Here is a 23,078-nt window from a genome sequence, read left to right on the forward strand (position 1 = left end):
CCTGAATGTCTCTTTGATTGTCTGTGGCCCTGGGATAACTTCTCTGCCTTGGGCTGTATTCTTCTCTTTGTCTATGTCTGCCTGTGTACTGTGTCATCTGACTACTTCTTTCCATCCGTCTGTATGCGTGTGGCGTTATTCACCCATATCTGGTTGGATGTATCCTCCGTGTTTCCCCTTCATTCCTGTATGCACACATGTGCATTGTGGATGGCTGTTGTGTGCTTTGCAGTAGATGGCGCGTGGACTGAGTGGAGTAAGTGGTCAGCCTGTAGTACAGAATGCACCCACTGGCGGAGCCGGGAGTGCACAGCACCGCCGCCGCAGAACGGAGGTCGAGACTGCAGTGGACTTCTCCTGGATTCTAAGAACTGCACCGACGGCCTGTGCACTCAAAGTGAGTGAGGTCGGCAGGCGTGGAGGGGAGGGCGGCAACACGAACCATACCCCCTCCCCTGACCACTGGGGCCCATGCCAAGGGGTCATCAAGGGGGGAGGAGCTGCTCTGGGCTTGCAGTCATGTCATTTCTGTATCATCTTCATCATCATCATCATTTTCACCCATATCATTTTTTCTTTAACTTTGTTTTCTCTAACAGATAAAAGAGTTCTAACTGAACCCAAAAGCCACCGTAAGTCCCCATTTCATGACCATTTTCTATCTGCCATGGGATCATTGATTCTCTCTGACTGGCTGTCTTCTCATGGGCTGGAGGGTGAGGAGAGGTCTCTGGGGGCTGGGGGAGCAGAAGGACCAAGAGCATCTCCTTCCTGGAACCCCACATCCTAAGGATCCAGAAACCCAGAGGTGACTGGGTTTCCTCCTCATTCTAAAGGGCATTCTGCTCTCTGTAAAAGAGTCATCTATAGAGACAATGGTCAAAAGCCTTGGAGAAAAGACAGAATAGAATGTGAGGGAAAGTCATGCCTTATTTTATAGAATCCTGGAATCAGAAAAGTGACTTCCCCAAGGTCACACAGTGGAAGAGGTAGAACCAGAAACCTCATCTCCTAATCTATATCCAATCCTTTCTCCATTTTCTGAGTGAAGGGAAGAACTCTACCTGTAATTCCTCTGGAGATGGTACCTAGGTTCAGCTCCTCTTCTAGGGGGTGGGGGGGACTGTTTACTATCCTTCAGTTAGCTGCTAGTACTTTTGATTTTAGAACTAGAAGGGACCATAGAGGCCTGTGACCCAGCCACCTCCTTTGGCAGTTTAAAAAACAGGGACCTGAGACTTAGAATGTCACTGACTTATAATTCAAGACCAAGGTTCAAATCTTGCCCGGTCTAATTAGAACTTGCTGGGCATGATAGTATTGTTCCCAAAAGGGGGAGCATACCTAAGATATTGAAAAGAGCACTATGCCAATGACCTGGAGACCTGGCCTCTTACAAATTAAAGAGCTCTGTATCTCAGTTTCTCTTTCTGTCAAATGGAAAACCATAACCTTAGAGGAAATGTAATGTCTTAAGATTTATGTGTGTACCCCCCCACACACACATCCTTATTCTCTCTCAATCTCATTACCTAATCTATGACATGAGGTGATTGGATTAGATCAAGGATTTTTTTTTTGTGTGTGTAATGGACTCCTACCCCCTACCAGGAGGTAGTCTGATGAACCTTATGTTTTAAAGCAATTTTAAGAAATACTATATTTCAGTTAGAAGTTCAAGGGGAAAATAGTGACATTTTTTCCATCTCTAGGGCCTAGAGATGATAAATACCTGGATTATATGATCTCTGAGGTCCCTTGCCCCTCTTAATATATTAGAAATGGTTGAAGGGACCTCTTAGGAATTTGGGGGACACAAGTAGATGTTCTTTGTTCACATATGGTCCCTTTTATTCCCCCCAAAACCAATGGAAAGAGAGGAAAAGGAAAAGACTAAAGGGATATATGATTAAACAGTAGACCACCCCAGGGAAAGGATGCTGAGATCTGGGAAGCTGGGACTGAAAGGATGCTGGGAATCTCCCTGGGAGAAGCAATGCTCTTATCTTCTAATAGTTCTTGTAGCTGTAGCTAGATGGCTGCATAGGCCATGGACTGGGCATGGTGCTAGAGACCTTGGCTTCCCAAGACCCACCTAAGGTGGGCAGTTTGATATATGGAAGCTCAATAAGGCTCTATCCTTCCTCTCTTCTGGTCTCCTCATACCCCTACCCTTCCTCATTCCCTATCCCTTCCTGCTCCAGGCTCCCTCATACCTGAGGTCTGACCCTCATCTCCCCGCCCATTCCTGCCCATTCAATCGTCAGTCCTGTCCCTTGTTCTATCCCCTTAGGATAGAAACCTTCTCCTGGGATTTCTAGCTGCTCCTTCAAAGATTGTCACCAAAGGGCTGATTCTACCCCATCATCCCCCACCCCAATGTGACCCCTCCTGGCACCCCATCATTCCCCATCCGCTTCTCTTCTCACTCACATCACTTGAAGCTACTCCAACTCTTTCCTGGAAGAAGAGCTAGTCTCCCTCCCTCCTTCCCTTCCTCTCCCCATCCTGCCAGGGACTTACTATCTCATAAGTCAGCCCCCCCGGGTGTCCATGCTAATAATGCCACAGTAATAACACCAAGGCTAATAAAGCAGCAATAGCCAAATAATACTGTGGTAATTAAACTACAGCTCTCAGATAATTCTAGAGTAATAAAATTAGCAATAATGCTGAACGACCCCCAGCTCTCTGGAGGAGGGTGGGAGTAGTGCTAGGGGAGGGGGAGAGGCCAGGTTGACTAATTAGAGATTGTAAATTACTGAGCAAACGGCCACATGTGGGTTATACAATGAATGAGAAGGCGGACGAAGCTAACCTGGGTGGCTCCCACTTCCGTGACCATCCAAGAGGCAGCAAGAGGCAGGCAAAGAAGAGGGTGCCCGGGAGCCCCAGCCTCTCAACCGAGCTATCTGTCAATAGAGAGCGGAGGCTGGGGATGGCACATGGAGTCCTTGCCCTGACTGCTTTCAACATCTCCTAAATCACAAGGTCCTAGCTGGGAGTAGACCATGGAGGTCATCGAATAATGGCTAAATATAACCAGCATTTATAGAGCCTTTAACGTTTTCAAAGATAGATGAATTCATTTGAAACAACTCTCAGAGGTAGACATTATTATTATCCTCAATTGACAGATGGAGAAACTGGGGCTCAGTTTCTTACTTGCCCAGGGTTATACAGTTAGAAAGGGTTAAGGCAAAGTACTCAATTCAATAATTTCTTTTTGCAGAGCCCTATAGAGGCAAGGTGCCTGTCTTCCTGGAGCTTTCAGTCTAATTGGGGGATGTGACACACAATAACTCAAAGCCATGGAACAGAAGAACTATAAAATGAGGGAAAAGACTGGGAGAGGTGGCAAAAGGAAGCAGAGGGAGGGGGAACAGGCTGTAGACAAAGCCTGGCAGATGTTTTTGCTGGAATATTTAAGAATTCCTCCTTACCCCAGGTATCTCTTGGGTGGTAAAAACAGCATTTGCTTATTATAGAGCTCAGAGTTCTATCACAGCCTTGTTATGAAAGGCCCAGGCCTGTGACCAATCCTGAAGCATCTCAGGGCCTCCTGGCACTAGACCAAGTAAAACCAAATTATCCCCTTTTCAAGGGTTGAGTGAGTTCCCATTAAAAGTTAGTATATGGGAGAATGTGCCCCAGAACTCCTCAGAAGAAAGGTGGGGAAGAGTCAGCCTACTATGGTGTCAAAGCAGGTGATATTTCTATCCTGAGGCTAGATGACTGAACCCAGATGTTCCCAGATGTTCCCAGCTGGAAGGTCTGGACCCTGCCTCATATCCATCCCTAGGGTAGCTGATCCAGCTGTTAGCATAATGGAAGGAAGGGACAGGGCTAGGGGCTGCCTCTTGATATCCCTCCTCACATGCTCCCCCTACTCTTCACTTTTCCCTGCTTTCCATCTCCCTTCTGCCTTTAAGTTTCTAGACTATGGCCTTTTCCTCCTCTCTTGTCATCTCCTGAGTCTGCCAGATGGCCTTTCCTTTGGTGCCATCTGACTTCCTAAACATGAGAGCTCAGAAATAGCCAAAAGAATGGGATTGTATCCCAGGGGTTGTAGGGCCTAATGGAAAAAGCCTCAGTCTGAAAGTCTGGAGACCCACAGCCTAACTCATTATGTGACTTTGGCTAAGTCATATACCTGCTCCTTTTCCAAGACCTGCTTCTTTATTCATAAAAGAAGGCCAGGCTATCTCCTCTGCCCTATTAATCTGTTAGGATAGAAGAAAAGACTACATAGGAATAAGATTTGGAATCTATTAGTACCTACTTCACTGGTCATTTCCTAGTATGGCCTGGCAGATCCCTGAGTCTGAGCCTGTCAAATGGAAAGTTTTGAAGGACTGAGGGATCAGAGTGAGATCACCTTTATATTTATATTGTGTCAAAACTAGGAAAGCTTACAAAAATACCTGATATTTGCATTGCATTTTAAGGTCTGCAGAGTAATTTTCATGCACTATCTTATTGGAGCCCTCCACCACAATCCTGGTGAATTGGTGCCATAATTAGCACCATTTTACGGAGGAGGCCCCATAGTCCATTCAAACAAGGTCTTGCAGATAAGAGCATCAGGGTCTCTTTGATGAGTCTATGTGTGCTGTCCTTGTGACATTCAAAAAGTTGATTTAGCCAGGGTTACATCACTAATAAGTGTCAGGGGCAAAATCTTAACCCAAATCTTTGTGACTTCAAGGACCCTGAGTGCTCTACCTGGGACCCCATGCTGCCTCTATGAGTGTAGAGAACTAGGTTGAAGTCAGGGGGTATTACATGGGTTTCCATGTTGCCCTCTCTCCTTACATTTTTCCACTTTCCTTTTTCCCTTAGTAATGGAAGCAACAGGGGACGTGGCTCTCTACGTGGGCATAGTGGTGGCCATTTTTGTCTTCATCGTCATCCTCATGGCCGTTGGGGTGGTGGTGTACCGGCACAGTTGCCGCGACTTTGACACGGACATCACGGACTCATCCGCTGCCCTCACTGGTGGTTTCCATCCAGTTAACTTCAAGACAGCTCGACACAGTAAGGAGGAGAAGAGGGGGAGGGAAGAAATGCCCAAGTCTCAAATAGAGCAGAGATTGTAAAATAGAGGAGGGATTGGAAGTTGGGGTGGACACCAGACCTTATTTAGAATCTAGAACTTAGTGAACAGTTGCCGAATACCTGCTGTATATCCACTCAGAGCTGTGGAGGGATACAGATATAACACAGTATCTAGCACAGTAGATATTAATAAATGTTCACTGATGGACTAATCTACCTGCTCCTAAACTTAAGAAGCTCCCCATCCACCAAGGAAGAAGCTGATGGATTTATGGGAAGTAGAAATAAACCGAGGACAAGGAAGAGCTTGGGTTCTTGGAGAACCAAAATGGCCCCTAGCTATAAAAACACCAGCTTCTTTGAAGGACATTAGCTCCATGGCTTACTCAGGCCAGGTCTCTGATGGGAGTACCAAGGGTTCTTTGAAGGAGTCCATGAGGGTCCATCCTGATGATGTTCAATCAACTAATCAGAAAGTAACTTAGAAGCTCCTACTGTACTCTAGGAAATGTAGTAGATACTGGGGATACAAAGCAAAGATGAAACAGTTCCTTCCCATATGGAGCTTACATTCTTTTGGAAGAAATGCCACTTGCCTGTGATGGCCCCTCGAATTCTTGAATATAAATATCATGTCTTCTGAGTCTTCTTCTCTAGGCTGAATATTTTCAGTTACTTTAACTATCTTCATGTTAGGTTCTCAAAACCCTCCTGAGTCTTAAGCAATCATCAGTCAATTAATACCAGGAGAATGTTTCCTGGGAGGGGGCAGAGGAAAGTGACTTGAGAGCCAGCCTCGAAGCAGAAAGACCTGAGTTCAAATCCCACCACTGACACATTTTAGCTTTGTGACAATGGGCAAGAAACTTGAAATCTCAGGCCAACTTTCTAAGATCCTAAGTTACAGCTGTTACTACATTCCCATACCAGAAACCCCTTATATAGATAAAATCAGGTCTATACTTTTAAAAAATGACTGTCTCCCACTTTAAAATCGACCTTAAAGTGGGACACACAGTCATTTAAGATATAAAGAAATGCCCATTGGATTATCTAGGGAGAACTTCACTGAGTCAGCAACCACTGAATGCTGAGGAAACTGGCACCGGATCTGAAATCATGGGAATTTTTTTCATTGAGACTAGGATAAGGGTTCCCTAAAAGTTCCTGGCTCCTTTCCTTAGGAGAAGAGACCAATGCACTTAAGGTGAATGTCCCAGGCCATACATTTTAGTCCCATTTCCTTTGGCTGATAATGTCCTCTCCTTCCTCAAATATTTCTAGAACAGTTTATGTGGTCACTGGCTTTATCCCTATCACTCCCCTCCCTGCATGATAATAATGATGATGGCAATAAATGATGATGTTTGTGACAATGATAATGATGATGACAATGACAACAATGATAATGATGATGATGATAATGACTTTGATGATGATAAATGATGAAGATGATGAAAATGGTGATAATGATGATGGTGCTGATAATGATAACAGCTGACATTTATATGGCCCTTTGTGTATTAGACATATCTATGCTTAAATTGAGTTCCCCAAGTAGAAGGGAAAGTCCCTGGATCAAGGAATATTTCATTTTCATCATTGCCCAATTCATAGGCGGTGTGGCATATTAATTATGGAACTAGTCTTGAAGCTACGAAGATGAGATTAAGGCCTCTAACTCATGCTAGCTAGCTCAGTGACCTTGAGCAAGTAATTCAGTTTCTTCAAAAGTCTCAGCAACTCTCTAAGACTATAAGTTGCCAAGAAGATGCCAGCTGGCATTGATGGAAGGCATTTCCTCACCTGGGAGTCCCCTATGCCAACAAAATCCCAGTGCCAGTCACTACCTCACCTTATTCCATCACTCAGCTTCTAGTATGGGGCCCTGAACGTGCTAATCCACTGATACCAGCTTCCTTGCTGTTCCCCACACAACACACTGCAGTTTCAGACTCTATATTTTCTCTGACTAATCTCCAAGCTTGGACAGTTCTTCCTCTTCATCACCACCCCTTGCCTTTTCTGGCATCCTTCACAGCTTAGTTAAAATCCCACTTTTTCCAGGAAGCCTTCCCTGATTCTCTCTGCTAATCATCTCTAACTCATCCCTTTTGTATCTTGTTCGGATATAGTTGTTTCCCCATTGCCTCCCTGGTCAGGTTAGAGCTGGCTTCTTTTGCCTTTCTTTATTCTCCCAGGGTACCGTAGCTATTTAATAAATGCTTATCCTATCGATTAATTGTGGATTTATGTCCTAAACTGCAGACAACCCCCAGCTGCTCCACCCGTCGGTGCCTCCGGACCTCACAGCCAGTGCAGGCATCTACCGAGGGCCCGTGTTTGCCCTGCAGGACTCCTCTGATAAGATTCCTATGACCAACTCACCTCTGCTTGACCCCCTGCCCAGTCTGAAGATCAAGGTGTACAACTCATCCACCACGTCATCCACTCCAGGTCTTCCAGATGGGACTGACCTGCTAGGAGTCCTGCCCATGGGCACCTACCCGGGCGAAGGGATCCGGGATGCTCACTTTCTCAACCTGCGGAATGCCAGCCTTGGCTCCCAGCAGCCCCTAGCGCTGCCTCGAGATCCTAGCATCTGTGCCAGTGGGACATTTGGCTGCCTTGGGGGGAGACTCACTATTCCTGGGACAGGTATGGGCCCAGATAGAATGCCTGGCACCCTAGCAGGGCAGCCCCTTATTCTGGGAAGGGGTGGGGTATACAGAATCCTCCAGATCCCCACCCTCAGCTCTGCTCCTTCATCCCACTCCCTCCATCCTGCCCTCCTACTGGGACTGTGCCCCCTCCTGCCCTGGCTCCTTTCCCCCTTTCCTTCCCCTTTGGATAGGCCTGCTGATCTGGTCTCCCCTACACCCCCCAAGGATGGACGTCATGTTGTTGCTAGCTGACATTTTCATATCATGTGATGGTTTGCAGAGAGCTTCTGAGAGACCACAGAGGTGTAGGTCTAGAACCTGAGGAGTCTTGGAGTTCAGCCTCTTCTTTTTCTAGATGAGGAAAGTGAGGCAGAGTAGATAAAAATGATTTGTTTCAGGTCACACAGGCAGCAAGTGCTAAAGGCAGGATTCAAACCCAGGACCTTAGAACCTGTGCTCTTTATGCAGAGCTAGGCTATGCATACAGTAGGTCGTTTAAGCCTCACAACAATCCTGTAAGATAAGTAAAATTTACAATTGAGGAACCTGAGTCTTAATAAATAGGAGAAGCAAGATTTAAACCCTGGTCTTTTTAACCTAAGATATAGCACCTTAACCACTATACATTTCATTGTCTTTTTTATGAGAAATCACAGATTTCTCACTCTTCCATTTAGAGTCGTAAGTCATAGAAATTTTAAAAATAATAGCTCACATTTTCTGTAGCTCTTTATGGTTTTCAGCCTGTGATCCACCCATTTCACAAATGAGCAAACTGAGGATTAGAAAGGGGAAGTGAGTTTTTTCCAGCCTTATAGACAGTCAATGGTAGAGTTGGAATTTCATCCCATGTTAAGGCTTGCATTTTGTTCTTGCTGCCCCTGCCCCTTACATGAGGATCATAGGCTCATAATCCTTAAAGATGAAAAGGACCCTGGAGGCCATCAACGTCAGCTCCCTCATTTTGTAGATAATGGGATCTGACACTTTCTCGGAGTCACACATCTATGTGAGGCAGAATTTGGATTGAGTTTTCCTAATTCCAAGATGTGGGTTCTAGGTGGTAGAAGCTAGACACACAAAATGTCAAACCTAGAAAGGATCTTAGAGGTGATCTGGTCCAGCTTCCTCACTTGAGGGAACCTGAGGTCCAGACAGGGACCTCCACCCCTAGCAAGTATCTGTCCCCTGGGTGCCTCAGCCCTGGCATGGGGTAAGGGATCAGTCTCTCTGTCCTTTGGAGCTCATGCCCATCTCTCCACCCCCTTCCCCCACTGAACTCCCTTTCCCTCCAGGGGTGAGCCTGCTGGTACCCAACGGGGCCATCCCCCAGGGGAAATTCTACGAGATGTACCTGCTCATCAACAAGGCGGAGAACACCCTGTGAGTAGCTGGGGCCCTCTCCCTCATCTCAGGGTGACTCTTGGCCCTTCTTTTTATTATCCTGGCCTTTTTGCTGCCCTTGAGAAACCCAGAGCCCCTCACTGTGGCATGTTCTTGGTCTTGCCCACCCATCCCAAGCTGAACCCTCTATCCAAAACACCCTTCACCTTATTCCCTTCCATCAAAGCTCCTGGTCCCCCGAGCCAGTTGTCAAGAGGAAAAGATCTGAATAAATGATTTCCCACAGCTAGGTGTGAATAACTCAGAAGGACAGACCTGGTGCCTCATCCTTCCCAAGGACATTTACAAGTCCCAGACTGATGCTTCTTTAACCAAAGACATGAGTCATTGGTGGGATATCGCAGTGCTTCCACCAGACAATATAAGAAGGAGCCTTGGAGAGAAGGGAGGGAGGGAAGGAGGACTGTAGCTTTTCCTGTTGTCTCAAATCATTCCCTGCTGCAGACCCTGGCTTTTTCTACCAGATCAGTCCTTCTTCCCCTCATGTTCCATGAATGGAAAACTGTGAACCCCTAGAGTAAAGAGAAAGATCCCCATCTCTAGGAAGCCCCCTTTCTCTGACTAGACAAGATTATGGGCATCATCATGAGATAAAAGATGAAAATCTGTGATCTCAGAGCCAAGAAGGACCCCATGAGGCTGACATTTGACAGCTGAGGAGTCTGGGGTCTAGGAGGGTTAAGTGGTTTGTTCCACATTACCACATAAGCAACAGAGACAATATTTGACCTCAAGACCTTTGATTCTGAATCGGCGCTCTTTCCATGGTTACCCATCTCACTCTTTTTGTCTTCCCATTGCTTCCCTAGAACAATCAACTTGGAGGGGGCTTCATATCACTAGGGAGCAGTCACCCCCCTTCCCCTATCCCCAGGACTAACTGTATAGAGTCCCTATTCTTCCTTCCAAGTAAGCTGTACCCATTGTCTCCTAAGCAGATGTCAGTGCCTGGGGTCCCAGGACAGGACAATATTAGTCCCTTTTCTGGTAGCAAAGAGGATATTAGGCAGGACTGGCATTCTATCCCATAATCTTCTCACTGTGAAAGGAGCGTGGAATCATTTTCCTTCATTTGATACACGAACATTCTAAGCAGAAGATGATAGCAAAGTCAGAAATAGCTCCTCTGAGATTTTTGCTTGGTTAAGATGCTTTCTCCTTCCATTCCTGGCTGGGAGAGGACTCTCACTCTCCCTGAGGGCAGAGACCTTCATTTCTCTCTCTCTCTCTCTCTCTCTCTCTCTCTCTCTCTCTCTCTCTCTCTCTCTCTCTCTCTCTCTCTCTCTCCCTCCCTCCCCATCTCAGCTTACCTTCAGAAGGGACCCAGACAGTATTGAGCCCCATGGTGACCTGTGGGCCCACGGGACTGCTCCTCTGCCGGCCAGTCATCCTTACAGTCCCCCACTGTGCTGAGATCAACTCTGGGGACTGGATCTTCCAGCTGAAGACTCAATCCCACCAAGGGAATTGGGAGGTAAGGAGCTAGGGGAGAGTAGACCACAGCAGGTTTTCTCATGTAAGAGCTCATATAAGTCTCCCATCCCCTCCTCGGGGGAAACAGGGAAGTGGGGGATTTCCTTTAAGCTACCTGTCCTGTTCCTTCAAGGCCTCCAGGAAGAGAAATCATCTCCTCTTTGGCTCACTAGCCAGGAAATTTAGCTTGTTCTGGTCAGCCCCAGAGCATAGAGGGAGTAGGGCACCAGCCTAAGACACCATATAGTTGACCTGTGCCTCATGGGGTTCTTCCCATCCCACTTCTGGCAGGAGGTTGTGACTCTAGAGGAGGAAACTTTGAATACCCCTTGCTACTGCCAGCTGGAAGCCAAGTCCTGCCACATCCTTCTGGACCAGCTGGGCACCTATGTGTTCATGGGGGAGTCCTATTCCCGCTCAGCCATCAAACGTCTCCAGTTGGCCATCTTTGCCCCTGCACTCTGCACCTCTTTGGAGTATAGCCTCAGGGTCTACTGCCTGGAAGATACACCTGATGCACTTAAGGTAGGCTGTGGATTGCCAGTCTGTGACTATACTTTATGTCTCCCCAACCCCTATTTCATGTTACTTTCCAAGCTTCCCCTGTATACTCAACAGAGTATCTTCCAACTCCCCAAGGGCCATCTTGGTCCTCCTCTGATATCATTAAACAAAAACATTTATTTAATACTTACTAGATAGCAGACAACATACTAGGTGATTAAAAATGAAAGTCCCTGCCCTCAGAGAGCTTACCTTTGTGACCTCATTCTCAACTCTTTCCTAAATCAAATGCAAAAATACTTACATCATTGATAATGTAGTCTCACCCAAGATACCTTCTCTCTCTTATTCCTCTAATCTTTTCCCTACCAACCCACCGTCCATAATGATTGGACAAGAAGCCAGACTTTGGAATGATAATTACATTCATTTAGAGAGATGTAGTTATAGGGCTATAGGGAGTCCAAAAGGAGAAAGAATCTTGGCCAGCTGTGGAGTTGGGGTGGGGGTCTAAGGATTCTTTGAAGAGATGTAGTTGTAGTTGGGTTTTAAAAATGAATGAAAATTAATCAGGTAATGAGGGAAGACATTTCAAATGTAGGGAAAAATGAGAGTATGTCTTCTAGGGAATGGTGAGTAACCCAGAAATGAGTGTGTGGTGAAGAACCCAAGGTGGAGTCTTGAATGCCTGGCTAAGGAGTATGAACTGGGGGATAGTAGGGAACCATTGAGTGCTTTTGAGCAGAGGTACAACATGACCAGGTCTATTCATAAGGAGTCAGAGCTGATTTAATCACAATGATAGACATTTAGATAGTCCTTTCAGATTGCTTTACATACATTAGTACATATGAATCCAACAATTATTCTATCCATAAGAGCCAAGGCTTGATCACTGAACCATGGCCACAAAGGGTCTCTCCTGACTCCCAAGTATAGTAATCAGTGACCTCCTTGCAGAAGGAACAGGTTGTAAGTTGTTCTTTCTCATTCTCCTAACAATCAGCCAACCCATATATCACCAACCACTTAGCATGTTTGCAGGGGCAAGAGGACAGCTCAGCATTTGGGTTCATAACTTAGTAGAGGAGACTAGATAAATCTAGGGAAAACAGATAATTTTAGGCAATGACACTGACCAAAATGCAAAATTATAGCTGAGTGCTAAAGAAGCCCAGGTATTCCCTGATCTCCCAGTAAAGTGAGTAGACTAAGCTAGGGAGACCCAAGTCTAAACTAGGGAGGATGCCAATCCCTCATGATCCAAGTCTTGAAAGATATAATGGAGGCAGGGACAAAAGCGAGACTAAGTCCCAGGTTGAGGGAGTGAGTAAGTAGAAACCCAGACACTACCTTAAAACCATTAGGGGTCTGGGAGAGTTCAGTGGTGAACAGAGAGAAAAGACAACAAGAGCCATACTAGATCATTTTTGTTTGCAGGAAACATTAACTCACCCTCATCTTAGCTGATCTAGCTCACCTGACCTTAGTTTCTGAAACCTCTATGAGATCTGAAATCTCCAAAGAGTATTCTTGGGTCTTTAGAATCATTCTTTAACTCTTGGTTTTTAACCCTTCCCTTATAAAGTCTGTCTCTACAGAATTGCCCTAATAATTTGCCAAACAAATCAATGATGGTTCCCTGCACCTACCCACTGGGTTCCCTGAGATCACAGGCTCAATTTTTATCCTGAGTCTGACATTTAGGGTGACATGACCTCTTTCTTCTGCTTTCTCTCTCATCTACCTCCCTCTCTGGGCTTGGCTTCTGTTAGTCTGTCCATAGGGCCTCTATCCTTGCTCCTGATCCCCCTCTGGCCTATGCTAGGATTTGTAGAGATTAAGGGGAAATAAACCAGTTCATGAGCTCTCTTGTTGGGTGCCCTACAGGAGGTGCTGGAGCTGGAGAAGACCCTAGGTGGGTACCTGCTGGAAGAGCCCAAGCCCCTGCTTTTTAAGGACAGCTACCACAATCTTCGCCTTTCCATCCATGATATCCCCCATGCCCTTTGGAGAAGCAAACTGCTGGCCAAGTACCAGGTGAGGAGACTGGCCTGAGGCACTGTTGGGGTGGTGCAGGGGGAAGAAGAAAGAAGGTCGTCTCTTGATGATGGATAGATTTTTGGCATCTGGGACCCTAGGACCATGGCCTAGAGCTGGAATGTGCTGTCCAAAGCCATCCAACCCAACATATTCATTTTACACATAAGAAAACTGAATTGAGTATATGATACATAGACCACACTCTCTCAAGAGTTATCACTTGTCCAAGGTAACAAAGGTAGCAATCACCAGCAACAGAATTTTAAACTAGATCCTCTGCCTTGTTGCTTCTCTAGAGAGAGAAATGCCTCCTTGGTAGACATAGTAACAGCTAGTGATTTTAGAGCACTGAGAGATTAGCAAAACCTTTGTTCTTTTTTGCAAACAAATTGGAAGTTCTTTTAATGAATAGGTTTTTGTTTTCTCTCCCTTTCACTCCTCCTCTCTCAAAGATACTAAGGAAGAGAGAAAAAAAAAGGAAGGAAAGAAGGAAGGAAGGAAGGAAGGAAGGAAGGAAGGAAGGAAGGAAAGAAAGAAGAAAAAAGAGAAAGGAAGGAAGAAAGCAAGAGAAAGAGAGAGAGAGAGAGAGAGAGAGAGAGAGAGAGAGAGAGAGAGAGAGAAATCAAACCCTTTGTAATAAATATACATAATCAAATTGCCATATTGGCTGTGTCCATTCTGCACATAAAGCCCATTACTTCTGGGGCAGAATATGTGCAGCATTCCTCCTCATTGGTCTGAAGTCATGATTGGTCATTATTATTAAGAAGCAGAAATGGGAAAAAATAGGTGAAATAGATAATATATCTTTAAATAGTTATCAATATAGATTAGCTTTAGACTTAAGTTCTGAATTACTTGCATTTAATTTGGGATGAGTTTTTCAAGTGTGCCATTTCCTAGTTAGGGTACACTGGACAAGTACCTTTCCCAATCTCAATTTCCTCTTCTGGGATAGGAAGGGATTATCTCTTGGATTCCTTCTATGAATAAATAGAACTTATGCTAATAAAAATTTCCTTTTACTCTTTTGTTTCTGGAGGGAATGATAGATGGGCTTCTTCTATATCCAAGAAGGGTCTGCTAAAAGTTTGTTGCAGCCTATATGTTGATAAACCCTGACCCCAGAAAAAGCTTGATAACCCTGGTAAAAGATAACCCTAGTGCTAGAGGGGTTTAATTCCCAGTGGGTCCATGTATAGATTTCAAAGTTTTTATGAACTTGAATGGCAAAATGGTTTCGTTATTTTCACTAACCTCCAACTGAAATTTAGCATCTCCTTCAACTTTTTTTTAAAAACATGATTTTAAGAAGGAATTCCTAAATTTCATCAGACTGCCAAGGGGATATGTTGCTCCATGAAATAGTCAAGAACCCTAATCTAGTGAGGAACTCAAAACCAGACATAGAGGCCTAGCTGTAGTTTAGGGTATGCGTTTTTCTACCATTGTTCCTAATGTAGATTAGTAGAGAGGAAATGAGAAGGGTCTAGATGCTTTCTGAGGCTGCTGGAATCTGATCATACATGTTGCTCCCCCTCTCCATAGGAAATTCCATTCTACCATATCTGGAGTGGCAGCCAGAAGGCCCTTCATTGTACTTTCACATTGGAAAGATACAGCCTGGCCTCCACAGAATTGACTTGCAAGATCTGTGTGCGGCAAGTGGAGGGGGAAGGCCAAATATTCCAGTTGCATACAACATTGGCTGAGGTAAGCTTTAGTAATGGGAGTGCCTTCTTTCCTGGGAGGGAGCAGTCCACCCAGTTCAAAAACCATGGGAAACTAGGCATGAAGAGGACTGTCCATGGTGCTAATATTGATAAGTCAAGCCCAAGTGGGACACCACCTTTTCTTCGAATAAGCAGTAAAGGGTTGGACAAAATGTTGCCGAAAATGTAAATGACTGAAAATTAGGAGAAAAGAGAATCTTAATGTTATCATCATCAACAAGTATTAAGAACCCATTTCCAATGTGTGGTGCATCATACTAGCTATTAGACATAACCAAGAAAGTCTTTAAGACTTGATCCCAACCTTTGAGAGAATACCAGTCTAGTTGGGAATTGGTATCAAGGTCAGTAGCCAGCCAAGTTGGATATGGCATCCATAGCTTTTTCTGTAATCTCCTTCCCATTAGATTGTAAGTCCTTTGAGGGTAGATGCTATCTTTGTATCTTTGACCTCTTTTTGCATGTCTCCCCCCCACCCCGTATTCAGCATAGTACCTCTCACATGGTAGGAGCTTAAGAAATAGATTGATTAAAGGTATGAGAGAGATAGAAAAGGAAGATGTCAGAATCATCTGAGTATTGGGAAGGGACCCTCTGCCCTTCCTAATCTCTACCTTCTTTTCCCATTTCAGACAGCCGCTGGGTCCCTAGATAACTTCTGCTCTGCACCCAGCAGTACAGTAACCACCCAACTGGGACCCTACGCCTTCAAGATCCCATTGTCCATCCGACAGAAGATCTGCAATAGCCTTGATGCTCCCAACTCCCGGGGAAATGATTGGAGGCTGTTGGCCCAAAAACTGTCTATGGATCGGTGAGTGACTATAGCTTCCTACTCTCCCATGTATCCCACAAATACACCCTTCCAACCATGACCTTTCTCAATCTCTATAAGAAATTTTTTGGCTCCTTGCACCCCTAACCCAATCTCACTGCTGTCTTGCTTAGATAATCTTTAACTCTCTTCTAACCTAGGTTGGAATTGAGCTCATTCTTCAAGCAGTGAATCTTTCCTTTGGACAAGCCACTATCTTATAAGAAATACAAAGGGGAATAAAATAAAGACTGTACCCTCAAATAGCTTTCAATTCAGTGGGAGGTTTTATAGCCTGGTGGCAATCTCCATTCTCTAAAGATGGTGGTGTAGGGAGATAGCAGAGGACAGCATAATGAGACCTGAATTAGAATCCCAGCCCTGCCAAGGTCACTCCATAGCTGTGTGACCATGAGGTCTTCACCTCCTCTTGCTAAGCCTCAGCTTCCTCAATTGTAAAATTAGGGAGTCAGGTTAGAGATCATTTCTAAGACTTTTTCAAGCTCCAAAATTTTGATTCTATATTCTTTCCTCTATTCCTTTATTGATCCTTTCATGATAGCTACCTTCTTCCAATTTTACCCTCACTCTCCTCCCCTTTCTTATACACATGTGCATACACACATCCTCAGATCCTAATTGAGAAATACATCAAATCCCAATCTGCACATGGACATGGACTCTGGCCCTGCCCTCTCTCAGCTTCATAATAAAAGCCACAATCTGGCTCTCCTAGGTCTTTCTTTGTTTCAGACTGACCAATTGCTGTTATCCATATAAAATATTCCATCTCCCACCTCCACACCTTTGTACAGATTATCCTGCCTCACCTTATAGAATCTCTAGCTTCCCCCAAAGAACAGCTCAGGATGCACTTCCTACAGGGATCTCTTTTTGATCTCTATGGTTGTTAGTTCCTCTCCATTTGAAACGAGTTTGTATTACTTTGGATATATGTTGTATTTGCATATCCATGTACATGTCATGTCTCTCCAGGCATGTGGAAGCTCCTTGAAGATAGAAACTATTAACTTTTTGTCTTTATATTATCAGGGCCTAACATAATACTTGAATACAATAGGCACTCAAGATATGCTTGCAGAATTGTTGTTGATTGATATTAGTAATATCCATGATATAATTTGTAGCCATGATATAATCATGTGTTAATAATTTTTATAAGGGGCAGCTGGGTGGCGCAGAGGGTAGAGCACTGAACCTGAGTTCAAATTCGACCTCAGATACTTAATAATTACCTAGCTGTGTGACCTTGGGCAAGTCACTTAACCACATTGCCTTGCCAAAACAAAAAAAACCAAAAAAATTATGATGATAATATAGTTCTTTAAAAAGTTTCTTGCGAGCATGATCTCATTTGTAGGTGTAGATTGTTATCCCTACTTTATAAATAGGAATAATGAGTCACAGAGACATGTTTCCTTCTGCCATATTCTGATGCCATCATCTACTGCTTTGTCCTACCATTGAGGGACCCAGTGTTTCTTTTTTTTCCATCAATCCCAGGTACCTGAACTATTTTGCCACCAAAGCAAGCCCCACAGGGGTGATCCTGGATCTGTGGGAATCCCTGCACCAGGACGACGGTGACCTCAACACTCTGGCCAGTGCCTTGGAAGAAATGGGCAAGAGTGAGATGCTGGTGGTCATGGCCACGGACGGTGACTGCTGATGGCACCCTGGCTGCTGCCCATGGACACAGGAAGGGTGGAACTGTAGGGGGTAGGACAGGATGAGAGCACAGGGAAAAAGGGGGTGAGTTTGGGGATAGGGAGATGTCCTCTCCCATCTCACCCCACAACTGCAGACGGGGCTCTCCCCATTCTCTTCCTCTTCCTCCTCCCACTCTCACTTACCATAACCAGCCTTAGGAAATTTACACACTCCATTGACAAAAGAGCCTAGAATCCCCCATTGCCAGGTTCTGTCTCTTCCTACTCCAACCCTTCTGCCACAGGGAGCTTGGGACCAAGGGCTCTGTGAAGATGAGAGCCTCAGTCAAAGGGGGAGGTGACCCCTCCACCACAACCCCATAAACATATACATATACATATATATATATATTTTATATATATATGCACAACAGCTCCCACAGCCCTCAGAGACCAGGGCTCTCTCTAAGGCTTCTGGGTTGGGTTTTCTTTTCATTTCTTTTCAATGATGGGTTTCTCTCTCCTCCCACTGCCCTACCCTCCTCTCCTCCTTTAACATCATTTTATGCTTTGAAGAAGTCCAGTATGATCTAGACAAACTGCTTTCTTCTGTCAAAAAGAGAGAGAGAAAGAGAGAGCTTTAGATAGATGGCTATTAAAATGTCAAAAAAGAAAACCACAAAAGCCACAAAGAAGGAAAAAAAGAGGGGAAAAAACCCAGTTTCTTAGGAAACGCAAAATGATTTATTATCCAGATCTTTGGATGAGTCCTTTTTAAGAAAAAAAAAAGAAAGAAAACTAAAAACAAACAAAAAAAGATTTAAAAACTGTTTCCTTGAGTGGATGAGTGTGTGAATTTGGGGGTATGGACAAAGTCATGTAAATCCCAGGAATGAAGGAGGGAGGGAGGGAAGGAAACCAGGAGAGGTTGGTTGGAAAATTTTTGTCCTTGAAATCAATGTTGGGTTAAATTCAGAAGAGATATAAGACAACATGATGGCTGAATCACTTGGGCTTGATCATCTCCAGATGCCATGGGATGGTGTCTTCTCTCCTTAGGGAAAAAGGAAAGAGAACGGATTCTGTTGAGCAGGGTGAGGGGAGGAGAGTGGGAAGGCATGGGAATCTGGCCAGAAGGGAGACCAACGGGAGTTAGGAGAAGCTAGAAAGATACCATATGTCCTCAGAGTCTAGAAGGAGCAGTAACTGAAAGGAGCACCACAGTTTCCCCTGCACCTCAGAAATGTATATATATTTGCCTTATATTTGTCCAACAAGGATAAAAGGAGATATTCTACAGATTTCACATCCCGGATGGCACTTTTGGATGCAGGGCAGCAGCCCACCATCGTGGAAGACCTTGGGCTTCCCATCCTGGTTGGAAGCCTGGATTTCCTGCTTGGTAATAATAATCCAGAGCCAGGGGAGGCATCATTGGAAAGAATTGACCCTTTGGTTGGAGAGTTATTGCCAGTGACCTGGCTAATGTTTATGCCTGATGTCTTTCAAGAACCAAAATTGTTATGGGGTTTAGATGATAGCCCAGTCCGCACAGTGTAGCAAAGGAGATTGGGATTGCGGGGGACTCTAGGTGGTTGCTAAGTCATTATTCTGTCTTCCTGAATGAAGGATAAGCTCTCAAAATCAAGACTTAGGTATGTGGGAGAAAAAATATGAGAAACAAACCTAGGTTGTGTTGCATATGGCAGGGAGTCCAAAATAGGCCAAATCCCTTCACCTGAACCAGATTTGAAAGGTCATAGCTAGGGAGCTCTAAGAGCTGGCCACTTGGGTCAGCCGAACAAGGCCAAGAGCTGTACCTCAGAGCCTACCCCCTCCACATATAATGGGGGGAATACAACTCCATCCCTTATATGAATCTTGAATGTGATGAAATTCCTAGTATAGTGAAAAAATAGGAAATTAGACATCATTTGGTTGTGTTTCTATAAATGACTAGCTGTGTGATCATGATGAAATAATTTTCTATTTCTGGACCTCGGTCAGTATCTTCTCTTGAAAAAGGAGGGAAGGGGTCAGACAAGTTGGTCTTAAAAAGGGATTTTTCACCTCTTCCTCATAGTTCCTCAGGAAAGATCTTGCCTCTCCAAAGGAGAGTATAATTGAATGATAAAGGGTGCTCCATATGCAGCCACAGATCCTGGGTTCAACTCCAACTTCCTCCCTCTGTGACCTTTGGAAAAGTCCCCTAAACTCTCAGAACCCCAGCTTTTTTTTTTCCTTTCTAAAAGGAGACATCTGAATTTGGTGACTTCTCTGGTTCATTCTAACTAAATCTTGGATCATGGGTTCTGGCTATCTAGGACCAATAAGCCAGTAACACCCCTATGGAAGGGAAGATGGCTTGGGGGGAGGGGTAATGCCAAAGCACAGATGACATTGTCAGATTTTGCCAGCCCAGGTCTCAATTCCAAGGGCTTATTTCTCTCTAATGCTGGTGCCCCCATTCCTAGTGAAGTCTCTTCCAGGTCCTATAATGGAAAGAAGTTGGAATAGGATCCTCAGGACTAGTTTTGGCCTATTTCAACAGACATGGAAGTTGAGGCAATATGTATGTGTTCTATCTACCTCACAGCTGAGCCTGGTACAATGGGGAATCCCTCTCCCACTGGAAAAGCCAGTAAATAGGTGGGCCCTGTCCCAGGAGGGGCAGTTGAGAAGTAAGACTCCCCATCTGGCTTGATTTTCCCAATTATATATCCCACAATTCATCATCTATTTCTGGGAGGGGATGGAAAGAGTAGGAGCACAAAGGAAAAAGGAGCCATGGGACAAAAGGAAGACAGAGTCCTGTTTCTTAGTACTGGCTCCCGAGGGGGTGCAGGTCTTGTCCTGGCTGGCCCCATCCCATGCTAGACAAAGGCTAATAACCAGCTCATTTTTTTATCCTCACACCCTAACCCAGACCAAGAGCTAAGAACCAGTTCCTCTAAGGCTGCTTCTGGCTATTATCTAGGGACTTGTAGGAACCTGTGCCATCATGTGGCTGCTGGGGATTCACCTGAGCAACCCAGGTAGACCCTGTGCCTTTGAAAATGCTGTTCATTTGGGAGGCGGCTCTTTTTACAATGCATGAAGCCAGGCCATACTGGGTTTGGAGGCTGTGAACTGGAGGTTTTAGAATGGTTCTCATAGCTGGGTGGGGCAGGGGAAAAGGGAAGGGAAGGAATGAGAATGGGAAAGTCTCCCTAACCCAGGCTGGGGCAAAATCTGAATATTGGGTCTGGAAGACTCTTGCTAGGAGCTTTGACAGAGGGATTGGGGGCTATTTGGTATCCAAGGATATCATGACTCAGGGTATTTTTCCAGAAAGAAAAAGAAGTAACCTGCAACTCAACTGAGTGTGAGGAAAGGAGATATTGCAGACAGACATCTTTCATGGTACCCTTTTGGGGTCAGAAAAGCACTGAGTACAACCCAGTGGAGTTCACCAAGTCTCTGGATAGACCCCTCAAGGGCTTAGCAGTCAAATGTTAGCCATTAGCTGGAGGTCTGTCTTCAAGATAAATTGAATTTTGGAACAGCTCAATTATAAGTACTGGGGCAATGGGCTAGAACAATGGCTAGAGTGCCAGACCTGAAGTCAGAAAGACCTGAGTTCAAATTTGACTTCAGGATATTTAACTGCATGACCATGGGCAAGTCACTTAACCCTGTTTGCCACAGTTTCCTCATGTATAAAATGAGCTGGAAAAGGAAATGGCAGCCACTTCATTATCTCTGTCAAGAAAACATCAAATGGGGTTGCAAAGAGTCAGACATAACTAAAACAACTGAACAACAATCACAGGGATCAAGTGCCCAAAGAAATAATACAGCATCCTCTATATTTGGCAGATAAGAAAATTGGAGGCCCAAAGAAGGGGGAACAAAGATAGTAAAGTAAGATTTGAACTTGGGGGGGGAGTTCCTCATGCTGCCAAGTCCAATGCTTTCTTTCTAGTGCCAGATGGATAGAGTAGACTGATTGGGGACTGTAGGGAAATAAAGGGAATCAGAAGACCTGGATTCTAATCCTGTTTCTTCTTGCTGCTTATCTCCCCTGGGTTTGTAGTGAGAAGACCTGGAGTTCAATGCAAACCCTCCTCTTTACTATCTAGGCAACTCCAAGAAAAGTTACAACCTTTTGGAACCTCAGTTCCTCATCTTTAAAATGACAGGAGTGGGGGGGGGGGGTAGGTCTGGACTCCATGACCTTCCACCTCTAGGATCCTGCACCCAACGATTTAGACCTTGTGTTCCTTATCTATCAAACAAAGAAGTTGGATTAGATATGACCTTTGGGGCCCCCTTTCTAACTCCAAAGTTCAATAATTCTGTCCTCAAGGGAAATGCTGAGGCAAAACCCCAGAACCTCCAGTGGCCTCTACTTACCAGCTCCTTTTTACCCTCCATTTCCTTTTTTCTGTGACCCTAAACTCCTTACTCTGCTCTTTGACCACCCCTCCTCCTGTAGCTCTGTGGTGCTCACAGAGACTTTGAGAGGACAGGACCCAATGTGGACATCAGCCCTGATTGGAACAGGGGAGGGGGTGGTCTGAGTTCTAGAAACATTGGTAAGGGTTCAGCCCAGAATCAACTCCAGAAGAAGGACCCAGCTGCCCTTGTTCATACCTAGGTCCCAGAAGGCTCTCCTGAGCCCCTCATCTCTAAGGTTTTCTGGTCAGATTGCCTCCCAGATCCAGCAGAACTGTGGGCAGGGAATGGATTTCAATGCTTTTCCAACTCTTTTTCTAGATCACCTGAAGGAGTGTGAATATGGGTGCGTGTGTATGTGGGTGCATGTGAGAGTGTGTGTGTGTGTGTGTGTGTGTGTGTGTGTGTGTGTGTGTGTGACTGTCTTCTATTTACTACATACGATGTATGCTCGCTTATTTGTCCCCAGTTTGGATATCTCTCATTTGGATTGTCTATTCCTTCCCCCCAGGACCATGAGATCCCAGATCTTCTGTACTCTGTGTGTGTCTCTCTCTCTGCTCTCCATCTCCCTGCCTCTCTCTGTAACTCTTCTCTGTGGCTGTCTCCAGGCTCCAGGGTCCACCAGTGGGTCTTTCAAGAACCCAAGAGGGAACAGCAAATCTGTCCATAGTCCCAGAGGGCAGGCAGGAAAGCAGACACACAAGGGAGGGAAGTTTCTGGTAGCTGGGGAGGGGAGAGAATCTTTCCAGGGGGAAAGGGTCAATTGCTATGCTCAGTGGGCATCCTCTTTTCCTATTTATATATGGCAAGGGGTGGGATAGGGAGGCTGGGGGCTTAAATAACAGCCCCTGAACCTGGAACAATTTCTTCTGTAAACTCCAAATCTGTAAATAATTTCTAGCATTCCTATTGTAACAAAATGAATTTTTATGCAATAAATTATATTTCCTAGTCTAATAAAAAAATGAAACCAGGTGAATCCTGCTGCCAACTTCTGTTTAGGCCCATTAGAAAACATATTTGGGCCTCTTGCTATAGGCAGTCCATCTCCACCTGACCCTGAAGGGAAAGGGAAAGGGGCCCTTCAGTCAATCACAATATTTTCTCTCCTCAGGGTCCACAAGGGTGAGAGCTTATGAGAAGGAGAAAACAGCCCCTACCCTCTAGGGTTCTCCAATTTAGGAAATAACAGCATGGTAATTCAAGGGCTAGAGTATAGGATCTGATCAGAGTGGGGAGGCACCAAGTTCTGTAATGGTCAGGGAAGGCTTCCTCT

General features: G+C 45.0%; 1 protein-coding gene across 2 annotated transcripts in view; it reads left to right on the top strand.

The window, feature by feature from the left end:
• UNC5B (unc-5 netrin receptor B) overlaps window positions 1–22,876 on the top strand; it is a 37,628-nt gene extending 14,752 nt beyond the window's left edge. The window contains exons 6-16 of one of the 2 annotated variants that reach the window (XM_074232768.1): window positions 233–397; window positions 600–632; window positions 4,843–5,037; window positions 7,327–7,716; window positions 9,017–9,104; window positions 10,431–10,599; window positions 10,890–11,123; window positions 12,993–13,142; window positions 14,694–14,858; window positions 15,511–15,692; window positions 17,217–22,876. In XM_074232768.1, coding sequence (XP_074088869.1) covers window positions 233–397; window positions 600–632; window positions 4,843–5,037; window positions 7,327–7,716; window positions 9,017–9,104; window positions 10,431–10,599; window positions 10,890–11,123; window positions 12,993–13,142; window positions 14,694–14,858; window positions 15,511–15,692; window positions 17,217–17,382 — 1,937 coding nt within the window. In that variant the 3' untranslated portion in view covers window positions 17,383–22,876. The remainder of the gene's footprint in view (window positions 1–232; window positions 398–599; window positions 633–4,842; window positions 5,038–7,326; window positions 7,717–9,016; window positions 9,105–10,430; window positions 10,600–10,889; window positions 11,124–12,992; window positions 13,143–14,693; window positions 14,859–15,510; window positions 15,693–17,216) is intronic. The other variant, XM_074232769.1, reaches the window with a different exon arrangement.
• The last annotated feature ends 202 nt before the right edge of the window (window positions 22,877–23,078 follow it).

This window comes from Macrotis lagotis, chromosome 4 (assembly GCF_037893015.1).
Source record: "Macrotis lagotis isolate mMagLag1 chromosome 4, bilby.v1.9.chrom.fasta, whole genome shotgun sequence".
In the NCBI taxonomy this organism is placed as follows: domain Eukaryota; kingdom Metazoa; phylum Chordata; class Mammalia; order Peramelemorphia; family Peramelidae; genus Macrotis; species Macrotis lagotis.